Source organism: Coregonus lavaretus (assembly GCF_964263955.1).
Source record: "Coregonus lavaretus genome assembly, chromosome: 20".
NCBI classification, from domain to species: Eukaryota; Metazoa; Chordata; class Actinopteri; order Salmoniformes; family Salmonidae; genus Coregonus; species Coregonus lavaretus.
In genome coordinates, this window is record NC_140007.1 from 44,590,023 (window position 1) to 44,609,726 (window position 19,704).

The 19,704-nt window shown below is 43.7% G+C and overlaps 1 protein-coding gene across 1 annotated transcript in view; it reads left to right on the forward strand.

Moving 5' to 3' along the window:
* Positions 1–12,231, forward strand: part of LOC311148186 (monocarboxylate transporter 5-like) — a gene marked incomplete at both ends in the record, with an annotated part of 41,129 nt that extends 28,898 nt beyond the window's left edge. The window contains 2 exons of the mRNA XM_084185070.1: positions 3,642–3,735; positions 12,008–12,231. Of these exons, the coding sequence (XP_084041196.1) occupies positions 3,642–3,735; positions 12,008–12,231 (318 nt within the window). The remainder of the gene's footprint in view (positions 1–3,641; positions 3,736–12,007) is intronic.
* Positions 12,232–19,704: the final 7,473 nt, after the last annotated feature.

The window sequence follows — 19,704 nt, forward strand, 5'->3', positions numbered from 1 at the left end:
TAGGAGAGGCCATGTGAGGATATGACAGAGCCAAGTGACTTGGTGTATAGGGAGAAAAGGAGAGGGCCTAGAACTGAGCCCTGGGGGACACCAGTGGTGAGAGCACGTGGTGCGGAGACAGCTTCTCGCCACGCCACTTGGTAGGAGCGACCGGTCAGGTAGGACGCAATCCAGGAGTGAGCCGCGCCGGAGATGCCCAGCTCGGAGAGGGTGGAGAGGAGGATCTGATGGTTCACAGTATCAAAGGCAGCAGACAGGTCTAGAAGGACAAGAGCAGAGGAGAGAGAGTTAGCTTTAGCAGTGCGGAGAGCCTCCGTGACACAGAGAAGAGCAGTCTCAGTTGAATGACCAGTCCTGAAACCTGACTGGTTTGGATCAAGAAGGTCATTCTGAGAGAGATAGCAAGAGAGTTGGCTAAAGACGGCACGCTCAATAGTTTTGGAAAGAAAAGAAAGAAGGGATACTGGTCTGTAGTTGTTGACATCAGTGGGATCGAGTGTTGGTTTTTTGAGAAGGGGAGCAACTCTCGCTCTCTTGAAGACGGAAGGGACATGGCCAGCGGTCAAGGATGAGTTGATCAGCGAGGTGAGGTAGGGGAGAAGGTCACCGGAGATGGTCTGGAGAAGAGAGGAGGGGAAGGGGTCAAGCGGGCAGGTTGTTGGGCGGCCTGCAGTCACAAGTCGCAGGATTTTATCTGGAGAGAGAGGGGAGAAAGAAGTCAAAGCATAGGGTAGGGCAGTGTGAGTAGGACCAGCAGTGTCATTAGACTTAACAAACGAGGATCGAATGTCGTCAACCTTCTTTTCAAAGTGGTTGACGAAGTCATCCACAGAGAGAGGGGGGGGGGGGGGATTCAGCAGAGAGGAAAATGTGGCAAAGAGCTTCCTAGGGTTAGAGGCAGATGCTTGGAATTTAGAGTGGTAGAAAGTGGCCTTAGCAGCAGAAACAGATGAAGAAAATGTAGAGAGGAGGGAGTGAAAAGATGCCAGGTCGGCAGGGAGTTTTGTTTTCTTCCATTTCCGCTCCACTGCCCGGAGCTCTGTTCTGTGAGCTCGCAATGAGTCATCAAGCCACGGAGCTGGAGGGGAGGACCGAGCCGGCCGGGAGTATAGGGGACACAGAGAGTCAAAGGATGCAGAAAGGGAGGAGAGGAGGGTTGAGGAGGCAGAATCAGGAGATTGGAGGGAGAAGGATTGAGCAGAGGGAAGAGATGATAGGATGGAAGAGGAGAGAGTAGTGGGAGAGAGAGAGCGAAGGTTGCGGCGGCGCATTACCATCTGTGTAGGGGCAGAGTGAGTAGTGTGGGAGGAGAGCGAGAGAGAAAAGGAAATAAAGTAGTGGTCGGAGACATGGAGGGGAGTTGCAGTGAGATTAGTAGAAGAGCAGCATCTAGTAAAGATGATGTCAAGCGTATTGCCTGCCTTGTGAGTAGGGGGGGACGGTGAGAGGGTGAGGTCAAAAGAGGAGAGGAGTGGAAAGAAGGAGGCAGAGAGAAATGAGTCAAATGTGGACATAGGGAGGTTGAAATCCCCCAAAACTGTGAGGGGTGAGCCATCCTCAGGAAAGGAACTTATCAAGGCGTCAAGCTCATTGATGAACTCTCCAAGGGAACCTGGAGGGCGATAGATGACAAGGATATTAAGCTTAAATGGGCTAGTGACTGTGACAGCATGGAATTCAAATGAGGAGATAGACAGATGGGTTAGGGGAAAAATTGAGAATGTCCACTTGGGAGAGATGAGGATTCCTGTGCCACCACCCCTCTGACCAGATGCTCTCGGGGTATGCGAGAACACATGGTCAGACGAGGAGAGAGCAGTAGGAGTAGCAGTGTTTTCAGTGGTAATCCATGTTTCCGTCAGCGCCAGGAAGTCGAGGGACTGGAGATTAGCATAGGCTGGGATGAAGTCAGCTTTGTTGGCAGCAGAACGGCAGTTCCAGAGGCTGCCTGAGACCTGGAACTCCAGGTGTGGGGTGCGTGCAGGGACCACCAGGTTAGAGAGGCAACACAATACCCAATAATGACAAAGTGAAAACATGTATTTAGAAAAGAAATATCACATGTATTGGAAAAGAAAAGTGTTCACACCCCTGAGTCAAGTTTGAATCACATTTTGGCAGCGATTACATCTGAGAGTCTTTCTGGGTAAATCTCTAAGAGCTTTGCACACCTGGATGGTACAATATTTGCCCATTATTCTTTTCAAAATTCTTCAAGCCCTGTCAAATTGGTTGTTGATCATTGCTAGACAACCATTTTCAAGTCTTGCCATAGCTTTTCAAGCAGATTTAAGTCAAAACTGTAACTCTGCCATTCAGGAACATTTGCTGTCTTCTTGATAAGCAACTTCAGTGTAGATTTAGCCTTGTGTTTTAGGTTATTATCCTGCTGAAAGGTGAATTAATCTCCTAGTGTCTGGTGGAAAGCAGACTGAACCAGGTTTTCCTCTAGGATTTTGCCTGTGCTTAGCTCCAAAAACTCCTCAGTCCTTAACAATTACAAGCATACCCATAACATGATGCAGCCACCACTATGCTTGAAAATATGGAGAGTGGTACTCAGAAATGTGTTGTATTGTATTTTCCCCAAACATAACACTTTGTATTCAGTACAAAAAGTTAATTGCTTTGCACATTTTTCTGCAGTATTACTTTAGTGCCTTGTTGCAAAAAGGATGCATGTTTTGGAATATTTGTATTCTGTACAGGCTTCCTTCTTTTCACTCTGTCAATTGGGTTAGTATTGTGGATTAACTACAATGTTGTTAACTACTATGTTGTTGATCCATCCTCAGTTTTCTCTTATCACAGCCATTAAACTCTGTAACTGTTTTAAAGTCACCATTGGCCTCCTGGTGAAATCCCTGAGCGGTTTCCTTCCTCTCCGGCAACTGAGTTAGGAAGGACGCCTGTATCTTTGTAGTGACTGGGTAAATTGATACACCATCCAAAGTGTAATTCATAACTTCACCATGCTCAAAGGGATATTCAATATCTGTTTTTTTTATTTGTACCCATCTACAAATAGGTACCCTTCTTTTACGAGGCATTGGAAAAACCTCCCTGGTCTTTGTGGTTGAATCTGGGTTTGAAATTCACTGCTCGACTGAGGGACCTTAGAGCTAATTGTATGTGTGGGGTACAGACATGAGGTAGTCATTCAAAAATCATGTTAAACACTGTTATTGCACACAGAGTTAGTCCATGCAACTTATTATGTGACTTGTTAAGTACATTTTTACTCCTGAACGAATTCAGGCTTGCCATAACAAAGGGGTTGAATACTTATTGACTCAAGATATTTCAGCTTTTCATTTTTAATTAATTTGGAAAAATGTGGAAAAACATAATTCCACTTTGACATTTATGGGGTATTGTGTGTAGGCCAGGGACACAACATCTCAATTTAATCAATTTTAAATTCAGGCTGTAACACAACAAAATGTGGAAAAAGTCAAGGGGTGTGAATACTTTCTGAAGGCACTGTGGATACAAGTAAAAAATAATATATGATCGATCCATAATGCAAATTTGTGTGCCTGTTTTGATGTACATGTTCTGTGTTGTGTTCCAACATAGTTCGTTTAGTAACACAGACTAGTTAGTCAGGACTAATGTTTCTGGGTTCATTCCCTCCTCAGGTGGACCTGGTAGGGCAAGAAAAACTCAACAACTCCATGGGATTCTCTATGTTCTTCGTAGGACTCGGCTGTCTGACAGGACCTCCTCTCGCAGGTGAGGGAGTCTTACACACACACACACACACACACACACACACACACACACACACACACACACACACAGACGAGTGAGTTATACAAGACTGTGTGTGTGCGTGTTTGTGTGTGTGTGCTTGTGTGTGCGTGTTTGTGTGTCTGAGCATGTGCGCGTGCGTGTGTGTGTTCATGTTTCGAAGACAGAAACAGCCAGGTGAAAACAACCTATAGTTAGCTGTTTGGAGGTTCAGTGGCAGAAATGCATGCTCACATTTCATCTGCCCCTTCTAGGCGAGCATAGCCTTAGAAAAACAATGTTGTGTTCATTCATAATCTGGTTCCAGTCCAGACTGTTTAAAAAAATAATATATATTTGGGCTAAAGCTAAACTGATCCTACATCAGCAAGCCCAGGTTGCTGTAGGGGATTATGGGGTTCTCAATGCCAACACCAGCCAAGGTATACTCAGAGGACTTCCCTCTTTTCGCTCCCCATTGATAAACCGGTATTTCATTGTCTAAACCAGGGGTGTCAAACTCATTTTAGCTCAGGGGCCACATGGAGGAAAATCTATTCCCGAGTGGGCCGGACCGGAAAAATCATGGTATATATAACTTAAAAACAACAACTTCAGATTGTTTTCTTTGTTTTAATACGATCAACATACAACATAAAGCTGGAGCCTGAGGACAGTGTGTCCAAAATAGTACAAGCACAACATCACTATTAATCATAAAACACGTCAAGTTTATTTGAAAATTCTAAAGAAAAAGAACACACAAACACACAATGCCTCAGTGATTAACAGAACTGTTTCACAGATCACAGAACTATATCAGGGTGTCATTTCTCAGGCAGAAATGTAGATAAAAATAATGAAATCCTGTTCCCCAAACAAGTGCAAGAACCACAGAGTCAAGAATAGGTTAAATATACAAATAAAATAAAATGAATTAAAAACAATAGCACATCAACATAAACACATATAAACATAAAGCTGGAGCCTGAGGACAGTGTCCAAAAGCACAACATCACTATTAATCATAAAACACCTCAAGTTATTTGAAAGTTCTGAGGACAAAGAACACACAAACACACAATGCCTCAGTGATTAACAGAACTGTTTCACAGATCACAGAACTATATCAGGGTGTCATTTCTCAGGCAGAAATGTAGATAAAAATAATGAAATCCTGTTCCCCAAACAAGTGCAAGAACCACAGAGTCAAGAATAGGTTAAATATACAAATAAAATAAAATCAATTAAAAACAATAGCACATCAACATAAAAACATATAAACATAAAGCTGGAGCCTGAGGACAGTGTCCAAAAGCACAACATCACTATTAATCATAAAACACCTCAAGTTATTTGAAAGTTCTGAGGACAAAGAACACACAAACACACAATGCCTCAGTGATTCACAGAAGTATATCACAGAACTATATCAGGGTGTCATTTCTCAGGCAGAAATGTAGATAAAAATAATGAAATCCTGTTCCCCAAACAAGTGCAAGAACCACAGAGTCAAGAATAGGTTAAATATACAAATAAAATAAAATCAATTAAAAACAATAGCACATCAACATAAAAACATATAAACATAAATCTGAAAGCGTTGCTCAAACTCCCGTAACAGTCCCGTTATTTTATCTTTGAACCGCTTCATGTCTGCCACATGTTGGGTCGCGCACACATTTTTCAGACAGGGGAAGTGAGCTGCATCACCACCGGCAAGTTGCGTCTCCCACAATGACAGCTTCAACTTGAAAGAACGTATGCTGTCATAATACTGCGTGACAACTTTGTTGCACCCTTGCAGCTGTTTGTTCAAGTTATTCAGGTGCTCTGTAACATCCACCATAAATGCTGTCAGGGTTGAGTGTAGAGGTAACGTGGAATCACACGCAGGACACACAGAGATTCGAAACAGATGTCTTTAGTGAAGTCCAAAAAATACAAGCCCAACACGGCAACAGGCCACAGGCGAAGCAAACGCACACTGGTAAGAACCAAAATACAGTGCGCACAACGTGCAGGACTCTCTCAAACAAAACGAAATACAGAGAGCACAGAACAGCGAACCAACACTACACGTGACATCGAAACAATTACACACAACACCTGACCAAACACAAGAGAACTAAATAGGACGCATAATGAACACTTAACAATGAACAGGTGTAACAAACAGACAAAACCAATCAAACATAGAAACATAGAACGGTGGCAGCTAGTATTCCGGAGACGACGACCGCCGAAGCCTGCCCGAACAAGGAGAAGGAGCAGCCTCGGCCGAAACCGTGACAAATGCAAGGTCCTGCATCCATTCTGCGGAATGAAATTCTAACACTGGTTTGCCCTTTTCTTCCATGAACTGTTCAATTTCTTCTCGTAAATCAAAGAAACGCCTCAGCACAGCACCTCGGCTTAACCATCTTACCTCAGTGTGGTATGGCAGGCCATAGATGTGGTCTTTCTCTCTGAGAAGGCTGTCAAACTGACGGTGATTCAGGCTTCTGGATCGGATGAAATTAACAGTTTGGATGACCACCTTCATGACGTTATCCATCTTTAATGACTTGCAACACAAAGCCTCCTGGTGCAAAATACAGTGAAAAGTCCAAAAATCACGTCCTCCATTTGCAGATTGCAATTTCTCTCTGAACTTTGTCACAACGCCTGCTTTTTTCCCGATCATTGAGGGCGCACCATCTGTAGCCAGGCTGACAGCGCGGGACCAGTCCACTCCGACCCTGTCCAGCGCGCCGACGAGTGCGGTAAAAATATCAGCTGCTGTCGTTGTATCTGTCATCGGCACCAACTCCACGAACTCCTCGGTGATGGTCAATGTGTCATCAACTCCGCGGATGAAAATGGCCAGTTGTGCAACATCTGTAATGTCCGTGCTTTCATCAATTGCAACCGAAAACGCAATAAATGACTTTACTTTTTGCTTCAACTGGCTGTCCAAATCCACTGAAAGATCGGAAATCCTGTCTGCAACTGTGTTTCTTGTCAGGCTGATATTTGCAAAAGCCTGCCGCTTTTCAGGGCACACAATCTCCGCTGCCTTCATCATGCATGTTTTTACAAATTCACCCTCACTAAATGGTTTTGAAGCCACTGCGATTTCATTAGCAATGAGGTAGCTAGCTTTCACTGCAGCGTCACTGATGTCTCGGCTGTGAGTAAACACAGACTGCTGTTTCTTCAGACCCGCCAACAGTTCATTCACCTTCTCTCATCTCCGCTGTCCTTGAAAGTTGTCATATTTGTCGGCATGAAGACTCACATACAGTGGGGAAAAAAAGTATTTAGTCAGCCACCAATTGTGCAAGTTCTCCCACTTAAAAAGATGAGAGAGGCCTGTAATTTTCATCATAGGTACACGTCAACTATGACAGACAAAATGAGGAAAAAAAATCCAGAAATTCACATTGTAGGATTTTTAATGAATTTATTTGCAAATTATGGTGGAAAATAAGTATTTGGTCAATAACAAAAGTTTCTCAATACTTTGTTATATACCCTTTGTTGGCAATGACACAGGTCAAACGTTTTCTGTAAGTCTTCACAAGGTTTTCACACACTGTTGCTGGTATTTTGGCCCATTCCTCCATGCAGATCTCCTCTAGAGCAGTGATGTTTTGGGGCTGTCGCTGGGCAACACGGACTTTCAACTCCCTCCAAAGATTTTCTATGGGGTTGAGATCTGGAGACTGGATAGGCCACTCCAGGACCTTGAAATGCTTCTTACGAAGCCACTCCTTCGTTGCCCGGGCGGTGTGTTTGGGATCATTGTCATGCTGAAAGACCCAGCCACGTTTCATCTTCAATGCCCTTGCTGATGGAAGGAGGTTTTCACTCAAAATCTCACGATACATGGCCCCATTCATTCTTTCCTTTACACGGATCAGTCGTCCTGGTTCCTTTGCAGAAAAACAGCCCCAAAGCATGATATTTCCACCCCCATGCTTCACAGTAGGTATGGTGTTCTTTGGATGCAACTCTGCATTCTCTGTCCTCCAAACACGACAAGTTGAGTTTTTACCAAAAAGTTCTATTTTGGTTTCATCTGACCATATGACATTCTCCCAATCCTCTTCTGGATCATCCAAATGCACTCTAGCAAACTTCAGACGGGCCTGGACATATACTGGCTTAAGCAGGGGGACACGTCTGGCACTGCAGGATTTGGGTCCCTGGCGGCGTAGTGTGTTACTGATGGTAGGCTTTGTTACTTTGGTCCCAGCTCTCTGCAGGTCATTCACTAGGTCCCCCCGTGTGGTTGTGGGATTTTTGCTCACCATTCTTGTGATCATTTTGACCCCACGGGGTGAGATCTTGCGTGGAGCCCCAGATCGAGGGAGATTATCAGTGGTCTTGTATGTCTTCCATTTCCTAATAATTGCTCCCACAGTTGATTTCTTCAAACCAAGCTGCTTACCTATTGCAGATTCAGTCTTCCCAGCCTGGTGCAGGTCTACAATTTTGTTTCTGGTGTCCTTTGACAGCTCTTTGGTCTTGGCCATAGTGGAGTTTGGAGTGTGACTGTTTGAGGTTGTGGACAGGTGTCTTTTATACTAATAACAAGTTCAAACAGGTGCCATTAATACAGGTAACGAGTGGAGGACAGAGGAGCCTCTTAAAGAAGAAGTTACAGGTCTGTGAGAGCCAGAAATCTTGGTTGTTTGTAGGTGACCAAATACTTATTTTCCACCATAATTTGCAAATAAATTCATGAAAAATCCTACAATGTGATTTTCTGGATTTTTTCTCTCTCAATTTGTCTGTCATAGTTGACGTGTACCTATGATGAAAATTACAGGCCTCTCTCATCTTTTTAAGTGGGAGAACTTGCACAATTGGTGGCTGACTAAATATTTTTTTTCCCCACTGTAGTGGCGACGAAGGTTATATTCTTTCAGCACTGCAACATGCTCTGAACACACCAAACATACAGCTTTCCCATTCAATTCCGTGAATAAATAGGATGACCATTTTTCTTGGAACACTCTGCACTCTGCGTCCACTTTTCTCTTTTTTGACAGAGACATATTGGGGCAATGAGGGTGCCAAAGCACATAATGTTAAAAGTAGAAGCCGTAATAAATATCGCGGGCAAAACAAAGTAGCTCATTGGCTGCACGTGCTTGACCTACTTGCTCTGCCCCGGTATAAACAGTTTGCTTGCTTAACACAATTGCTATTGCGCCATCCAGTGGACGCAATTGGAACAGCAGTTTATTTTATTGAAAAATTGCAGCGCATTTTTATACTTTACAAAATTATTATAAAATTTTATTTTATTTATTTTTTTCTTCAAAATCATCTCGCGGGCCGGATTAAACCCGTTTGCGGGCCTGATCCGGCCCGCGGGCCAGACGTTTGACACCCCTGGTCTAAACTATATTGAACTAAAATATAAATGTAAAGTGTTGGTCCCATGTTTCATGATATAAAAGATCCCAGAAATGTTCCATACGCACAAGAAGCCTATTTCTCTGAAATGTTGTGCACAATTTTTTTTGGATCCCTGTTAGTGAGCATTTCTCCTTTGCCAAGATAATCCATCCACCTGACAGGTGTGGCATATCAAGAAGCTGATTAAACATGCATGATCATTACACAGGTGCACCGTGTGCCGGGGAAAATAAAAGGCTGCTCTAAAATGTGCAGTTCTGTCACACAACACAATACCACAGATAGCTCAAGGTTTGAGGAAGCGTGCAATTGGCATGCTGACTGCAGGAATGTCCACCAAAGTTGTTGCCAGAGAATTGCTCTACCATACGCCGCCTCCAACGTATTTTTAGAGAATTTGGCAGTGTTTCCAACCGGCCTCACAACCGCAGACCACGTTTAACCACTCCAGCCCAGGACCTCCACATCCGGCTTCTTCACCTGCGGGATCATCTGAGACCAGCCGCTCGGACAGCTGATGAAACTGTGGGTTTGCATAACCGAAGAATTGCTGCACAAACTGTCAGAAACCGTCTCAGAGAAGCTCATCTGCGTGCTCGTCGTCCTCACCAGGGTCTTGACCTGACTGCAGTTCGGCGTCGTAACCGACTTCAGTGGGCAAATGCTCACCTTCGATGGCCACTGGCATGCTGGAGAAGTGTGCTCTTCACGGATGAATCCCGGTTTCAACTGTACCGGGCAGATGGCAGACAGCATGTATGGCGTTGTGTGGGCGAGTGGTTTGCTGATGTCAACGTTGTGAACAGAGTGCCCCATGGTGGCAGTGGATTTATGGTATGGGCAGGCATAAGCTACGGACAACGAATACAATTGCATTTTATCGATGGCAATTTGAATACACAAAGATACCATGATGAGATCCTGAGGCCCATTGTCATGCCATTTATCTACCCCCATCACCTCATGTCTCAGCATGATAATACACGGTCCCATGTCGCAAGGATCTGTACACAATTCCTGGAAGCTGAAAATGTCCCAGTTCTTCCATGGCCTGTGTACTCACCAGACATTTCACCCATTGAGCATGTTTGGGATGCTCTGGATCGACGTGTTGGACAGCGTGTTCCAGTTCCGCCAATATCCAGTAACTTTGATCAGCCATTGAAGAGGAGTGGGACAACATTCCACAGGCCACAATCAACAGCCTGATCAACTCTATGCGAAGGAGATGTGGAGCGCTGCATGAGGCAAATGGTGGTCACCCCAGATAGACTGGTTTTCTGATCCACGCCCCTACCTTTATTTTTAAGGTATCTGGTGACCAACAGATGCATATCTGTATTCCAAGTCATGTGAAATCCATAGATTAGGGCCTAATTTATTTATTTCAATTGACTGATTTCCTTATATGAACTGTAACTCAGTAAAATCTTTGAAATTGTTGCATGTTGCGTTTATATTTTTCTTCAGTGTAGCATAAACTAGTATAAACTAATTTAAATTTGATCTAATCTAAATACCTACCTAGCTATATCCAGTTTTATTTTTACAATACCTCTCGTCTACTAGATATACAGTATATGGTAAACACCATCACATCTTGTAAACACCTTCACATCTTGGAACTGTGGTCTACGAACAGATGTAAGCCTATTTCCAGGAAAAATAACGCTGTGTTCCCCTTACTGGTGACTGTTGACCCCCATCTGTCAAAACTTCAACCCCTTGAACTCAATGACATAGAGAGTGTGGTTAGAGAGCGGTAGGAGAGTCTGGATCTACATTGATAAACTGGTATTTCATCACCTAAACTAGTATAAACCAGTATAAACCAGTTCTAATTTAACTCTGCAGAGACCTAGCTATATCCAGGTGTCTACTAGATATAAATGGCAAACTAAAACATCTTGTAAACACTTTCCCATCTTGGAAATGTGGTCTATGAACACTGATGTAAGCCTGTTTCCAGGAAAAATAACGCTACATTCCACTTACTGGTGACTTTTGACTTCAATCCGTAGAAGAGGTACCCTTGAACTTATTGACACAGAGAGGGGGTTGGTTTTTGGGAGGGGTTGGGAGGGTCTCCCAATTGGTCAGGCCGTCCTGAGAGCTGAGAGGGGATCTACATTCCAGGGTCAAAACGTGACTATTGGTGACCCCTTACACAGTTTGGGGTCAGGAAATAGCGTGCTGCTATGTTTACCGTCCATGCTGCTAGTCCTGCAGGATGAACTTAACTCACCGCAGTCCACCATGACCCCGACACACACACACACACACACAATCCCACCTCCCCCACAACCAGCTAGCTATATACAGGCTGTGTGTTAGCTTTCCACCCCCAATGTTATGATGATTGACGTTATGAGTACAGTTAACTCTGACATCGTGAGTGAGAAGTCCGTTGATGTTACTACCGGTCTCCCTTTGCTGTGGTGTCTTTTGTCATTATATAACGTGTGGTGTCCGGGGGGGGGGGGGGGGGGGGGGGTCCGTTTCTCTCCGTGGTGTGTCGTTATTAACGGTTTCTGTCTGTTCACAAAAATGGATTCTAAAATGTCAAGTAATTCTATATCTACAGTATGTATCCCATTGCTTCTCTCATTGAGGCAACAAGTGATGTTATTAGCCTGAATGGCGTTACTAACGGTCTCCTCCCTTTGCAGTGGTGTCTCCTGTCATTATAATGTGTGGTGTCGGGGATGTCCGTTTCTTTCAGTTTGAATGACGTTATTAATGGTCTCCTCCCTTTGTGGTGGTGTCTTCTGTCATTTGTGGTGTCGGGGGGGATGTCCGTTTCTCTCTTTTTAGCATTGAATGACGTCTTCCCTTTGCGGTTCCTTTGTCTTCCATCGTCCAGGTTTCCTGTATGACTACACCCAGACCTACGACTGCTCCTTCTACCTGGCGGGAGGGTGTTACCTGCTCTCCTCTGTCTCTCTCTTCCTGGAGCCCGTGGCAAGGAGGTGGCAGAGCGGGAAGAAGAGACGTGAGGCCCGGAATGCAGACACCAGCTGGAAAACCAACGGCTGCTTCTGCCCCGAACCAGAGCTTCCTGTCCTGAAGAACAACGGCATTGTTTAGATGGTGGTTTCACCCCAGCTTTCACATTTGGTTCCTTGGAAGTTCTGAGAATATTGTATGCAAAATAACCATAGGGCAATCACCATGCCCTAACAATCACTACGGGCCTTAGAACGTTTTGATCTAGCTGGGACATTATCATACTCCCCAAGTCTACTTCATCAAGCCTGGAATCAAGGCTATCTTGACGGAGGTAGGGCAGGGTTGGCTTCCTGTTCTCAATATATGCTAGACGCTTGACAATTATCCAAAGTGACTTACAGTACAGTGAGTACAGACATTTTTAGTATTTGGGATCCCAGCGGGAATCGAACCCGCGACCTTGCTAGAGCCATTGCTCTTAATGAGCCACACAGAACCGTGTAGAGGGAAGGAGGGCAGAGTTGGCTGCCCCCCCCCCCCCTCTCTCTCTCTCTCTCTCGCTCTCCTTAAAACAAGCATGGACCTACATGTGCCGACTGTGCCAGTTGGACCTAAGTTACCCAGCTTTTGGGTGGACTGAAATGACCGTGCTGCTTTGGAGAAAGCCAAGGAATACCCAACTGACTGACTAACTGACTGGATGACTGGCTGGCTGGCTGGCTGGCTGGCTGGCTGGCTGACTGGCTGGATGGCAGACTGGCTGGCTGGCTGGCTGACAGACTGGCTGTCTGACTGGCTGACAGACTGGCTGGCTGGCCGGCTGACTGGCTGACTGGCTGGATGGCTGATTGACAGACTGGCTGACTGACTGACTGACTGGCTGGATGGCTGGCTGACTGACTGGCTGGATGGCTGGCTGACAGACAGACTGACTGACTGAGGAGATGATGACCACAGCTATATGAATAGCCTAATAATGGTTGTGGATATAATGAAGACTTTTCATTCAGTCCATAAAGAGAAGCAGCAAACAGATACTCCTGTTTTGTAACTTTGAATATAAACCAAATTTACACGTATTCTGCTAGGCCGTATATGTTATCCCTCATGGTCTCATGGCATCGCCGGACGCCTGCTACACAAATCTCATTGTAGTGTCGACTAATGTGGCAGGAACACTTTTCTTTCGGTGTCAGGAGGAATTGAACAATGCAACAACCTGACACAACACAACCACCATAGTCTCTACAATCACATCCATATTCATCAGAAACACGACACCCCTGTGTTACAAACAGTACACCATGAATATGAAGTACACCCATGAATGAGTCTCGGTTTGCGTCCCAAATGGCACCCTTAACCCTATATAGTGCACTACTTTTGACCAGAGCCCATAGGGCTCCCATAGGGCTCTGGTCAAAAGTAGTGCACTATATAGGGAATATAGAGCGTCGATTGGCACGCAGTCCTGTTCAACAGATGTCTTGGTATATCTCTACATTTATACCTGTACACAGAAACTTGCATTTTGTGGCATTTTGAGATTGTTGTTTGTTTTTTGGTATAGGTTATATACCATACAGATTATAGACCATATACTGTAGATTACACTGAGTGTACAGAACATTAGGAACACCTGCTCTTTCCATGACATAGACTGACCAGGTGAATCCAGGTGAAAGCTATGATCCCTTATTGATGTCAATTGTTAAATCCACTTCAATCAGTGTAGATGAAGGGGAGGAGACAGGTTAATGAAGGTTTTTTTAAGCCTTGAGATAATTTAGATATGGATTGTGTATGTGTGCCATTCAGAGGGTGAATGGGCAAGACAAAAGATTGAAGTGGCTTTGAACGGGGTATGGTAGTAGGTGCCAGGCGCACCGGTTTATGTCAAGAACTACAACGCTGCTGGGTTTTTCACGCTCAACAGTTTCCCGTGTGTATCAAGCCACAGGAGGTTGGTGGCACCTTAATTGGGGAGGACGGGCTCGTGGTAATGGGGAGGACGGGCTCGTGGTAATGGGGAGGACGGGCTCGTGGTAATGGGGAGGACGGGCTCGTGGTAATGGGGAGGACGGGCTCGTGGTAATGGGGAGGACGGGCTCGTGGTAATGGGGAGGACGGGCTCGTGGTAATGGGGAGGACGGGCTCGCGGTAATGGGGAGGACGGGCTCGCGGTAATGGGGAGGACGGGCTCGCGGTAATGGGGAGGACGGGCTCGCGGTAATGGGGAGGACGGGCTCGCGGTAATGGGGAGGACGGGCTCGCGGTAATGGGGAGGACGGGCTCGCGGTAATGGGGAGGACGGGCTCGCGGTAATGGGGAGGACGGGCTCGCGGTAATGGGGAGGACGGGCTCGCGGTAATGGGGAGGACGGGCTCGCGGTAATGGGGGGGACGGGCTCGCGGTAATGGGGGGGACGGGCTCGCGGTAATGGGGAGGACGGGCTCGCGGTAATGGGGAGGACGGGCTCGCGGTAATGGGGAGGACGGGCTCGCGGTAATGGGGAGGACGGGCTCGCGGTAATGGGGAGGACGGGCTCGCGGTAATGGGGAGGACGGGCTCGCGGTAATGGGGAGGACGGGCTCGCGGTAATGGGGAGGACGGGCTCGCGGTAATGGGGAGGACGGGCTCGCGGTAATGGGGAGGACGGGCTCGCGGTAATGGGGAGGACGGGCTCGCGGTAATGGGGAGGACGGGCTCGCGGTAATGGCTGGAGTGAAATCAGTGTAATGGTATCAAACACATGGTTTGATGCCATTCCATTCGCTCCGTTCCGGCCATTATTATGAGCCGTCCTCCCCTCAGCAGCCTCCACTGGTATTAAGAATGGTTCACCACCCAAAGGACATCCAGTCAACTTGACACAACTGTGGGAATCATTGGAGTCAACATGGGCCAGCATCCCTGTTGAACGCTTTTGACACCTTGTAGAGTCCATGCCCCGACGAATTGAGGCTGTTCTGAGGGCAAAAGGGGGTGCAACTCAGTATTAGGAAGGTGTTCCTAATGTTTTGTCCACTCAGTGTATATACCATATGTGTGGTATATATGTGATCCCACCCAGAACTTCTTCAGTTCCAAACCTCTGAACCAATCCCACTAATGAAAGTCATATTTTTATTGTACCATGCTGTGAGTCCGTGAACGACATGTCTTAATGAACGACACGTAACTGCCAAAATAAAGGAAACACTTGAGTAAATGAGGGATACAAAGTATATTGAAAGCAGGTGCTTCCACACAGGTGTGGTTCCTGAGTTAAATAAGCAGTTAACATCCCATCATGCTTAGGGTCATGTATAAAAATGTTGGGCAGGCCATTATTTTGGCTACCATGGCTATGCCCCCATAGGATGACAATGCCCCCATCCACAGGGCACGAGTGGTCACTGAATGGTTTGATGAGCATGAAAACGATGTAAACCATATGCCATGGCCGTCTCAGTCACCAGACCTCAACCCAATTGAACACTTATGGGAGATTCTGGAGCGGCCATCAACAACACACAAAATAATAGAATTTCTCGTGGAAGAATGGTGTCGTATCCCTCCAATAGAGTTCCAGACACTTGTAGAATCTATGCCAAGGTGCATTGAAGCTGTTCCGGCTCGTGGTGGCCCAACGCCCTACTAAGACACTTCATGTTGGTGTTTCCTTTATTTTGTCAGTTACCTGTATGTTCACGTAATATTACCAGTGGTTGCAGTCAATCAATCAGACCCATATATTGTATAATAGCACTGAACTGCTGCAACATGCAATATACTGCTTTAATGGACTGGTAGAAAAATCCACTCATAGGTACTGTGAAGCTGTTTTCGAGTCAGCAACCCAAGATTTGGGTTAGCAATAGCATCTCTGATTCACAGGTGCTCAAACAACAGTATTGTGGTACAGTAGTGTTTTTCCAATAGGCCTACCACACATATTCAACATCTTAAGGTATCGTATTGCCATTCAACTGGATTTGGAGTTTGTTAAAATAGTTCACGGTTAGTATAATCATGAGAGGCCTATCCCACTGGGCACAGACGTCAGTTCAACGTCTAGTTTTGATTTACATTTGGTTGAGTTGTCAACTAACGTGAATTCAACGTGAAATCAACAAAACATTTCACCATGTAATTGGATTTAGGTTAAAAGATACGAAATGCCCTTACATTGATGACTTTTTGCAAATCCAATCAGTTTTCCACGTTGATCACCTATATTTTTTTGGTTGAAATGATGTGGAAACAACGTTGATTCAACCAGTTTTTGCTCAGTGGGATTTCAGTATGTACGGTATACAACTGAGGGGAGATGACTTTGTACACAGACCCTAATTTAGGTTAGCCTGGTCCCAGATTGGTTTGTGCTGTTTTGCCTGTTTGGCGTGCCGCGTGAAAACCACACCGTAGAAGTTGGCAAGGACCAAGCTACATAATATGTACGGTATCAGTCAAAAGTTTGGACACACCTACTCATTGCAGGGTTTTTTCTTTATTTTTTACAATTTTCACAAAGACGTGTCGTTCAATAGCGTGCAAAGCTGTCAAGGCAAAAGGGTGGCTATTTGAAGAATCTCAAATGTTTAAAATATATTTTGATTTGTTTAACACTTTTTTTGGTTTACTACATGATTCCATATGTGTTATTTCATAGTTTTGATGTCTTCACTATTATTCTACGTTGTAGAAAATAGTTTTTAAAAAATAAAGAAAAACCCTTGAATGAGTAGGTAGTGTCCAAACTTTTGACTGGTGCTGTAGCTAGAAAAGTAGATGAAATTGGATGAAATACCTGGCTTTACTTTGTGTGTGTACACGGTGGACAGCAGGGTACATTGGGTTGGTGCTGTTTTACTGTGTAAACTACTGACCAAGTGCCTTCACAGATAATATATTTTGCTTAGCCTGAGTGCCGGTCTGTTTGTGCTGTATTGCCAACGATCGAGCGACAAGGAGTTGGCAATAGAGAACAAAAAACAGATTTGCACTCAGGCTGTTATTGACTTATTATAGCCCAGATAATATATCTTCTTTTAGATGTTACTACCCATATCCTGTAGTGGAACTGGCAGAATGAGGAAATGAAATGCTGTTGTAGAGCTACTCCAGTGGCACAACTCTAGGCAGACAGAATGACAATGCAATGTATAACGCTATTATATATGGGAGTCTAGTCTATCAGTTGTTTAAATCTTAATTTTTTTTCAATGTTTTGTCAGTCTATTGGTACATTGTTTATCACCGCTATTTGTCTTTTATTATAAATAACGGTATCTTTACTAACCCTCCTGTATACTGTGAGCCAAAGACACACATCCATAATCTACACCTCAAACTCTCTCAGAAACACTAGGTTCAAACGTAGTAATGCAGTACTAGCTAGCTCAATACTAGCTCAACATGTTTAGTACTAGTAATACTAGCTCAACATGTTTAATACTAGTAATACTAGCTCAACATGTTTAATACTAGTAATACTAGCTCAACATGTTTAATACTAGTAATACTAGCTCAACATGTTTAATACTAGTAATACTAGCTCAACATGTTTAATACTACTAATACTAGCTCAACATGTTTAGTACTAGTAATACTAGCCCACCAACATGTTTAATACTAGCTCAACATGTTTAATACTAGTAATACTAGCTCAACATGTTTAGTACTAGTAATACTAGCTCAACATGTTTAATACTAGTAATACTAGCTCAACATGTTTAGTACTAGTAATACTAGCCCACCAACATGTTTAATACTAGCTCAACATGTTTAGTACTAGTAATACTAGCTCAACATGTTTACTACTAGTAATACTAGCTCAACATGTTTAATACTAGTAATACTAGCTCAACATGTTTAGTACTAGTAATACTAGCCCACCAACATGTTTAATACTAGCTCAACATGTTTAGTACTAGTAATACTAGCTCAACATGTTTAATACTAGTAATACTAGCTCAACATGTTTAGTACTAGTAATACTAGCTCAACATGTTTAATACTAGTAATACTAGCTCAACATGTTTAGTACTAGTAATACTAGCTCAACATGTTTAATACTAGTAATACTAGCTCAACATGTTTAGTACTAGTAATACTAGCTCAACATGTTTAATACTAGTAATACTAGCTCAACATGTTTAGTACTAGTAATACTAGCTCAACATGTTTAGTACTAGTAATACTAGCCCACCAACATGTTTAATACTAGCTCAACATGTTTAATACTAGTAATACTAGCTCAACATGTTTAATACTAGTAATACTAGCTCAACATGTTTAATACTAGTAATACTAGCTCAACATGTTTAATACTAGCGCAACATGTTTAATACTAGCTCAACATGTTTAATACTAGTAATACTAGCTCAACATGTTTAATACTAGTAATACTAGCTCAACATGTTTAATACTAGCTCAACATGTTTAATACTAGCTCAACATGTTTAATACTAGTAATACTAGCTCAACATGTTTAATACTAGCTCAACATGTTTAATACTAGTAATACTAGCTCAACATGTTTAATACTAGTAATACTAGCTCAACATGTTTAATACTAGCTCAACATGTTTAATACTAGTAATACTAGCTCAACATGTTTAATACTAGTAATGCTAGCTCAATATTAGATCCAAATGTTTGACAGTTACCACAATGATTTCCCATTCTTCACTAAATGTTTCTAAGTACTGTATACTGTATTTACATCGTTCGGTGTTTTTCAACCCCCCGGTCCCTGGACCTGTGCCGGTCCGTGAGATACTGCTGACCAGTTCCCGGTCCTTGGTACCAAAAAAGGTTGAGAAACACTGACCAGGTTGGTTCAAAATTAAGTGATGTACATTTATCTTTTGTTTTCTATCGCCCTCTAGTGGTGCTAAAAAGCTTCAACTCAAAGAACGCTGCATCATTAACTAGTACCAAATCTCTCTTCCCCCTCAGCTCACTCTCACAAAGCTCATCAGCGTCCTGCCTGCACAGCTCTTTGTATTGTTTTAACAGATTCTCCCATTAACCGTTATGCACAACGCAGCAGCTCTGCTCGCTCCTAAAATGGATGCCAAGAGAGCTCATCAGCGTCCCAAATGGCACCCTATTCCCTATATAGTGCACCACTTTTGACCAGAGCTGTATAAGTTCTGGTCAAAAGTAGTGCACTATATAGGGAATAGGGTGCCATTTGGGACACAGTTGTGTGTTCACTTCCAGTGTGATTTCCAATAAGTGATTTTGGGCCACTGAATGTTAATGTTAAATCATGTGTAAAAATGATATTTTGACGCTTTAAAAGTAGATGTCTTTATTTTGTTATTATATTATTTACTGTCTGAACCCAGTGTTGTGTATTATAAAGGAACAGTGGTTTAAGCAATATCCTGAAAAATACATTTTGTCCAACAATTGTTTTGAAGAAAACAAGAACAAATGCAACCCTTAAAAAGTCAACAAGTGCTTAAATGTATATTGGTAACACCTAGAAATGTATTTGATGTTGATATTGTATTCAGATTGCAATATTTTCTTGTCGGACAAGATGACGAGTTGACATTTTACATACTAGAAAACATGCTTAACCAATCGTATTCATAATAGTTACTATGGTTATCG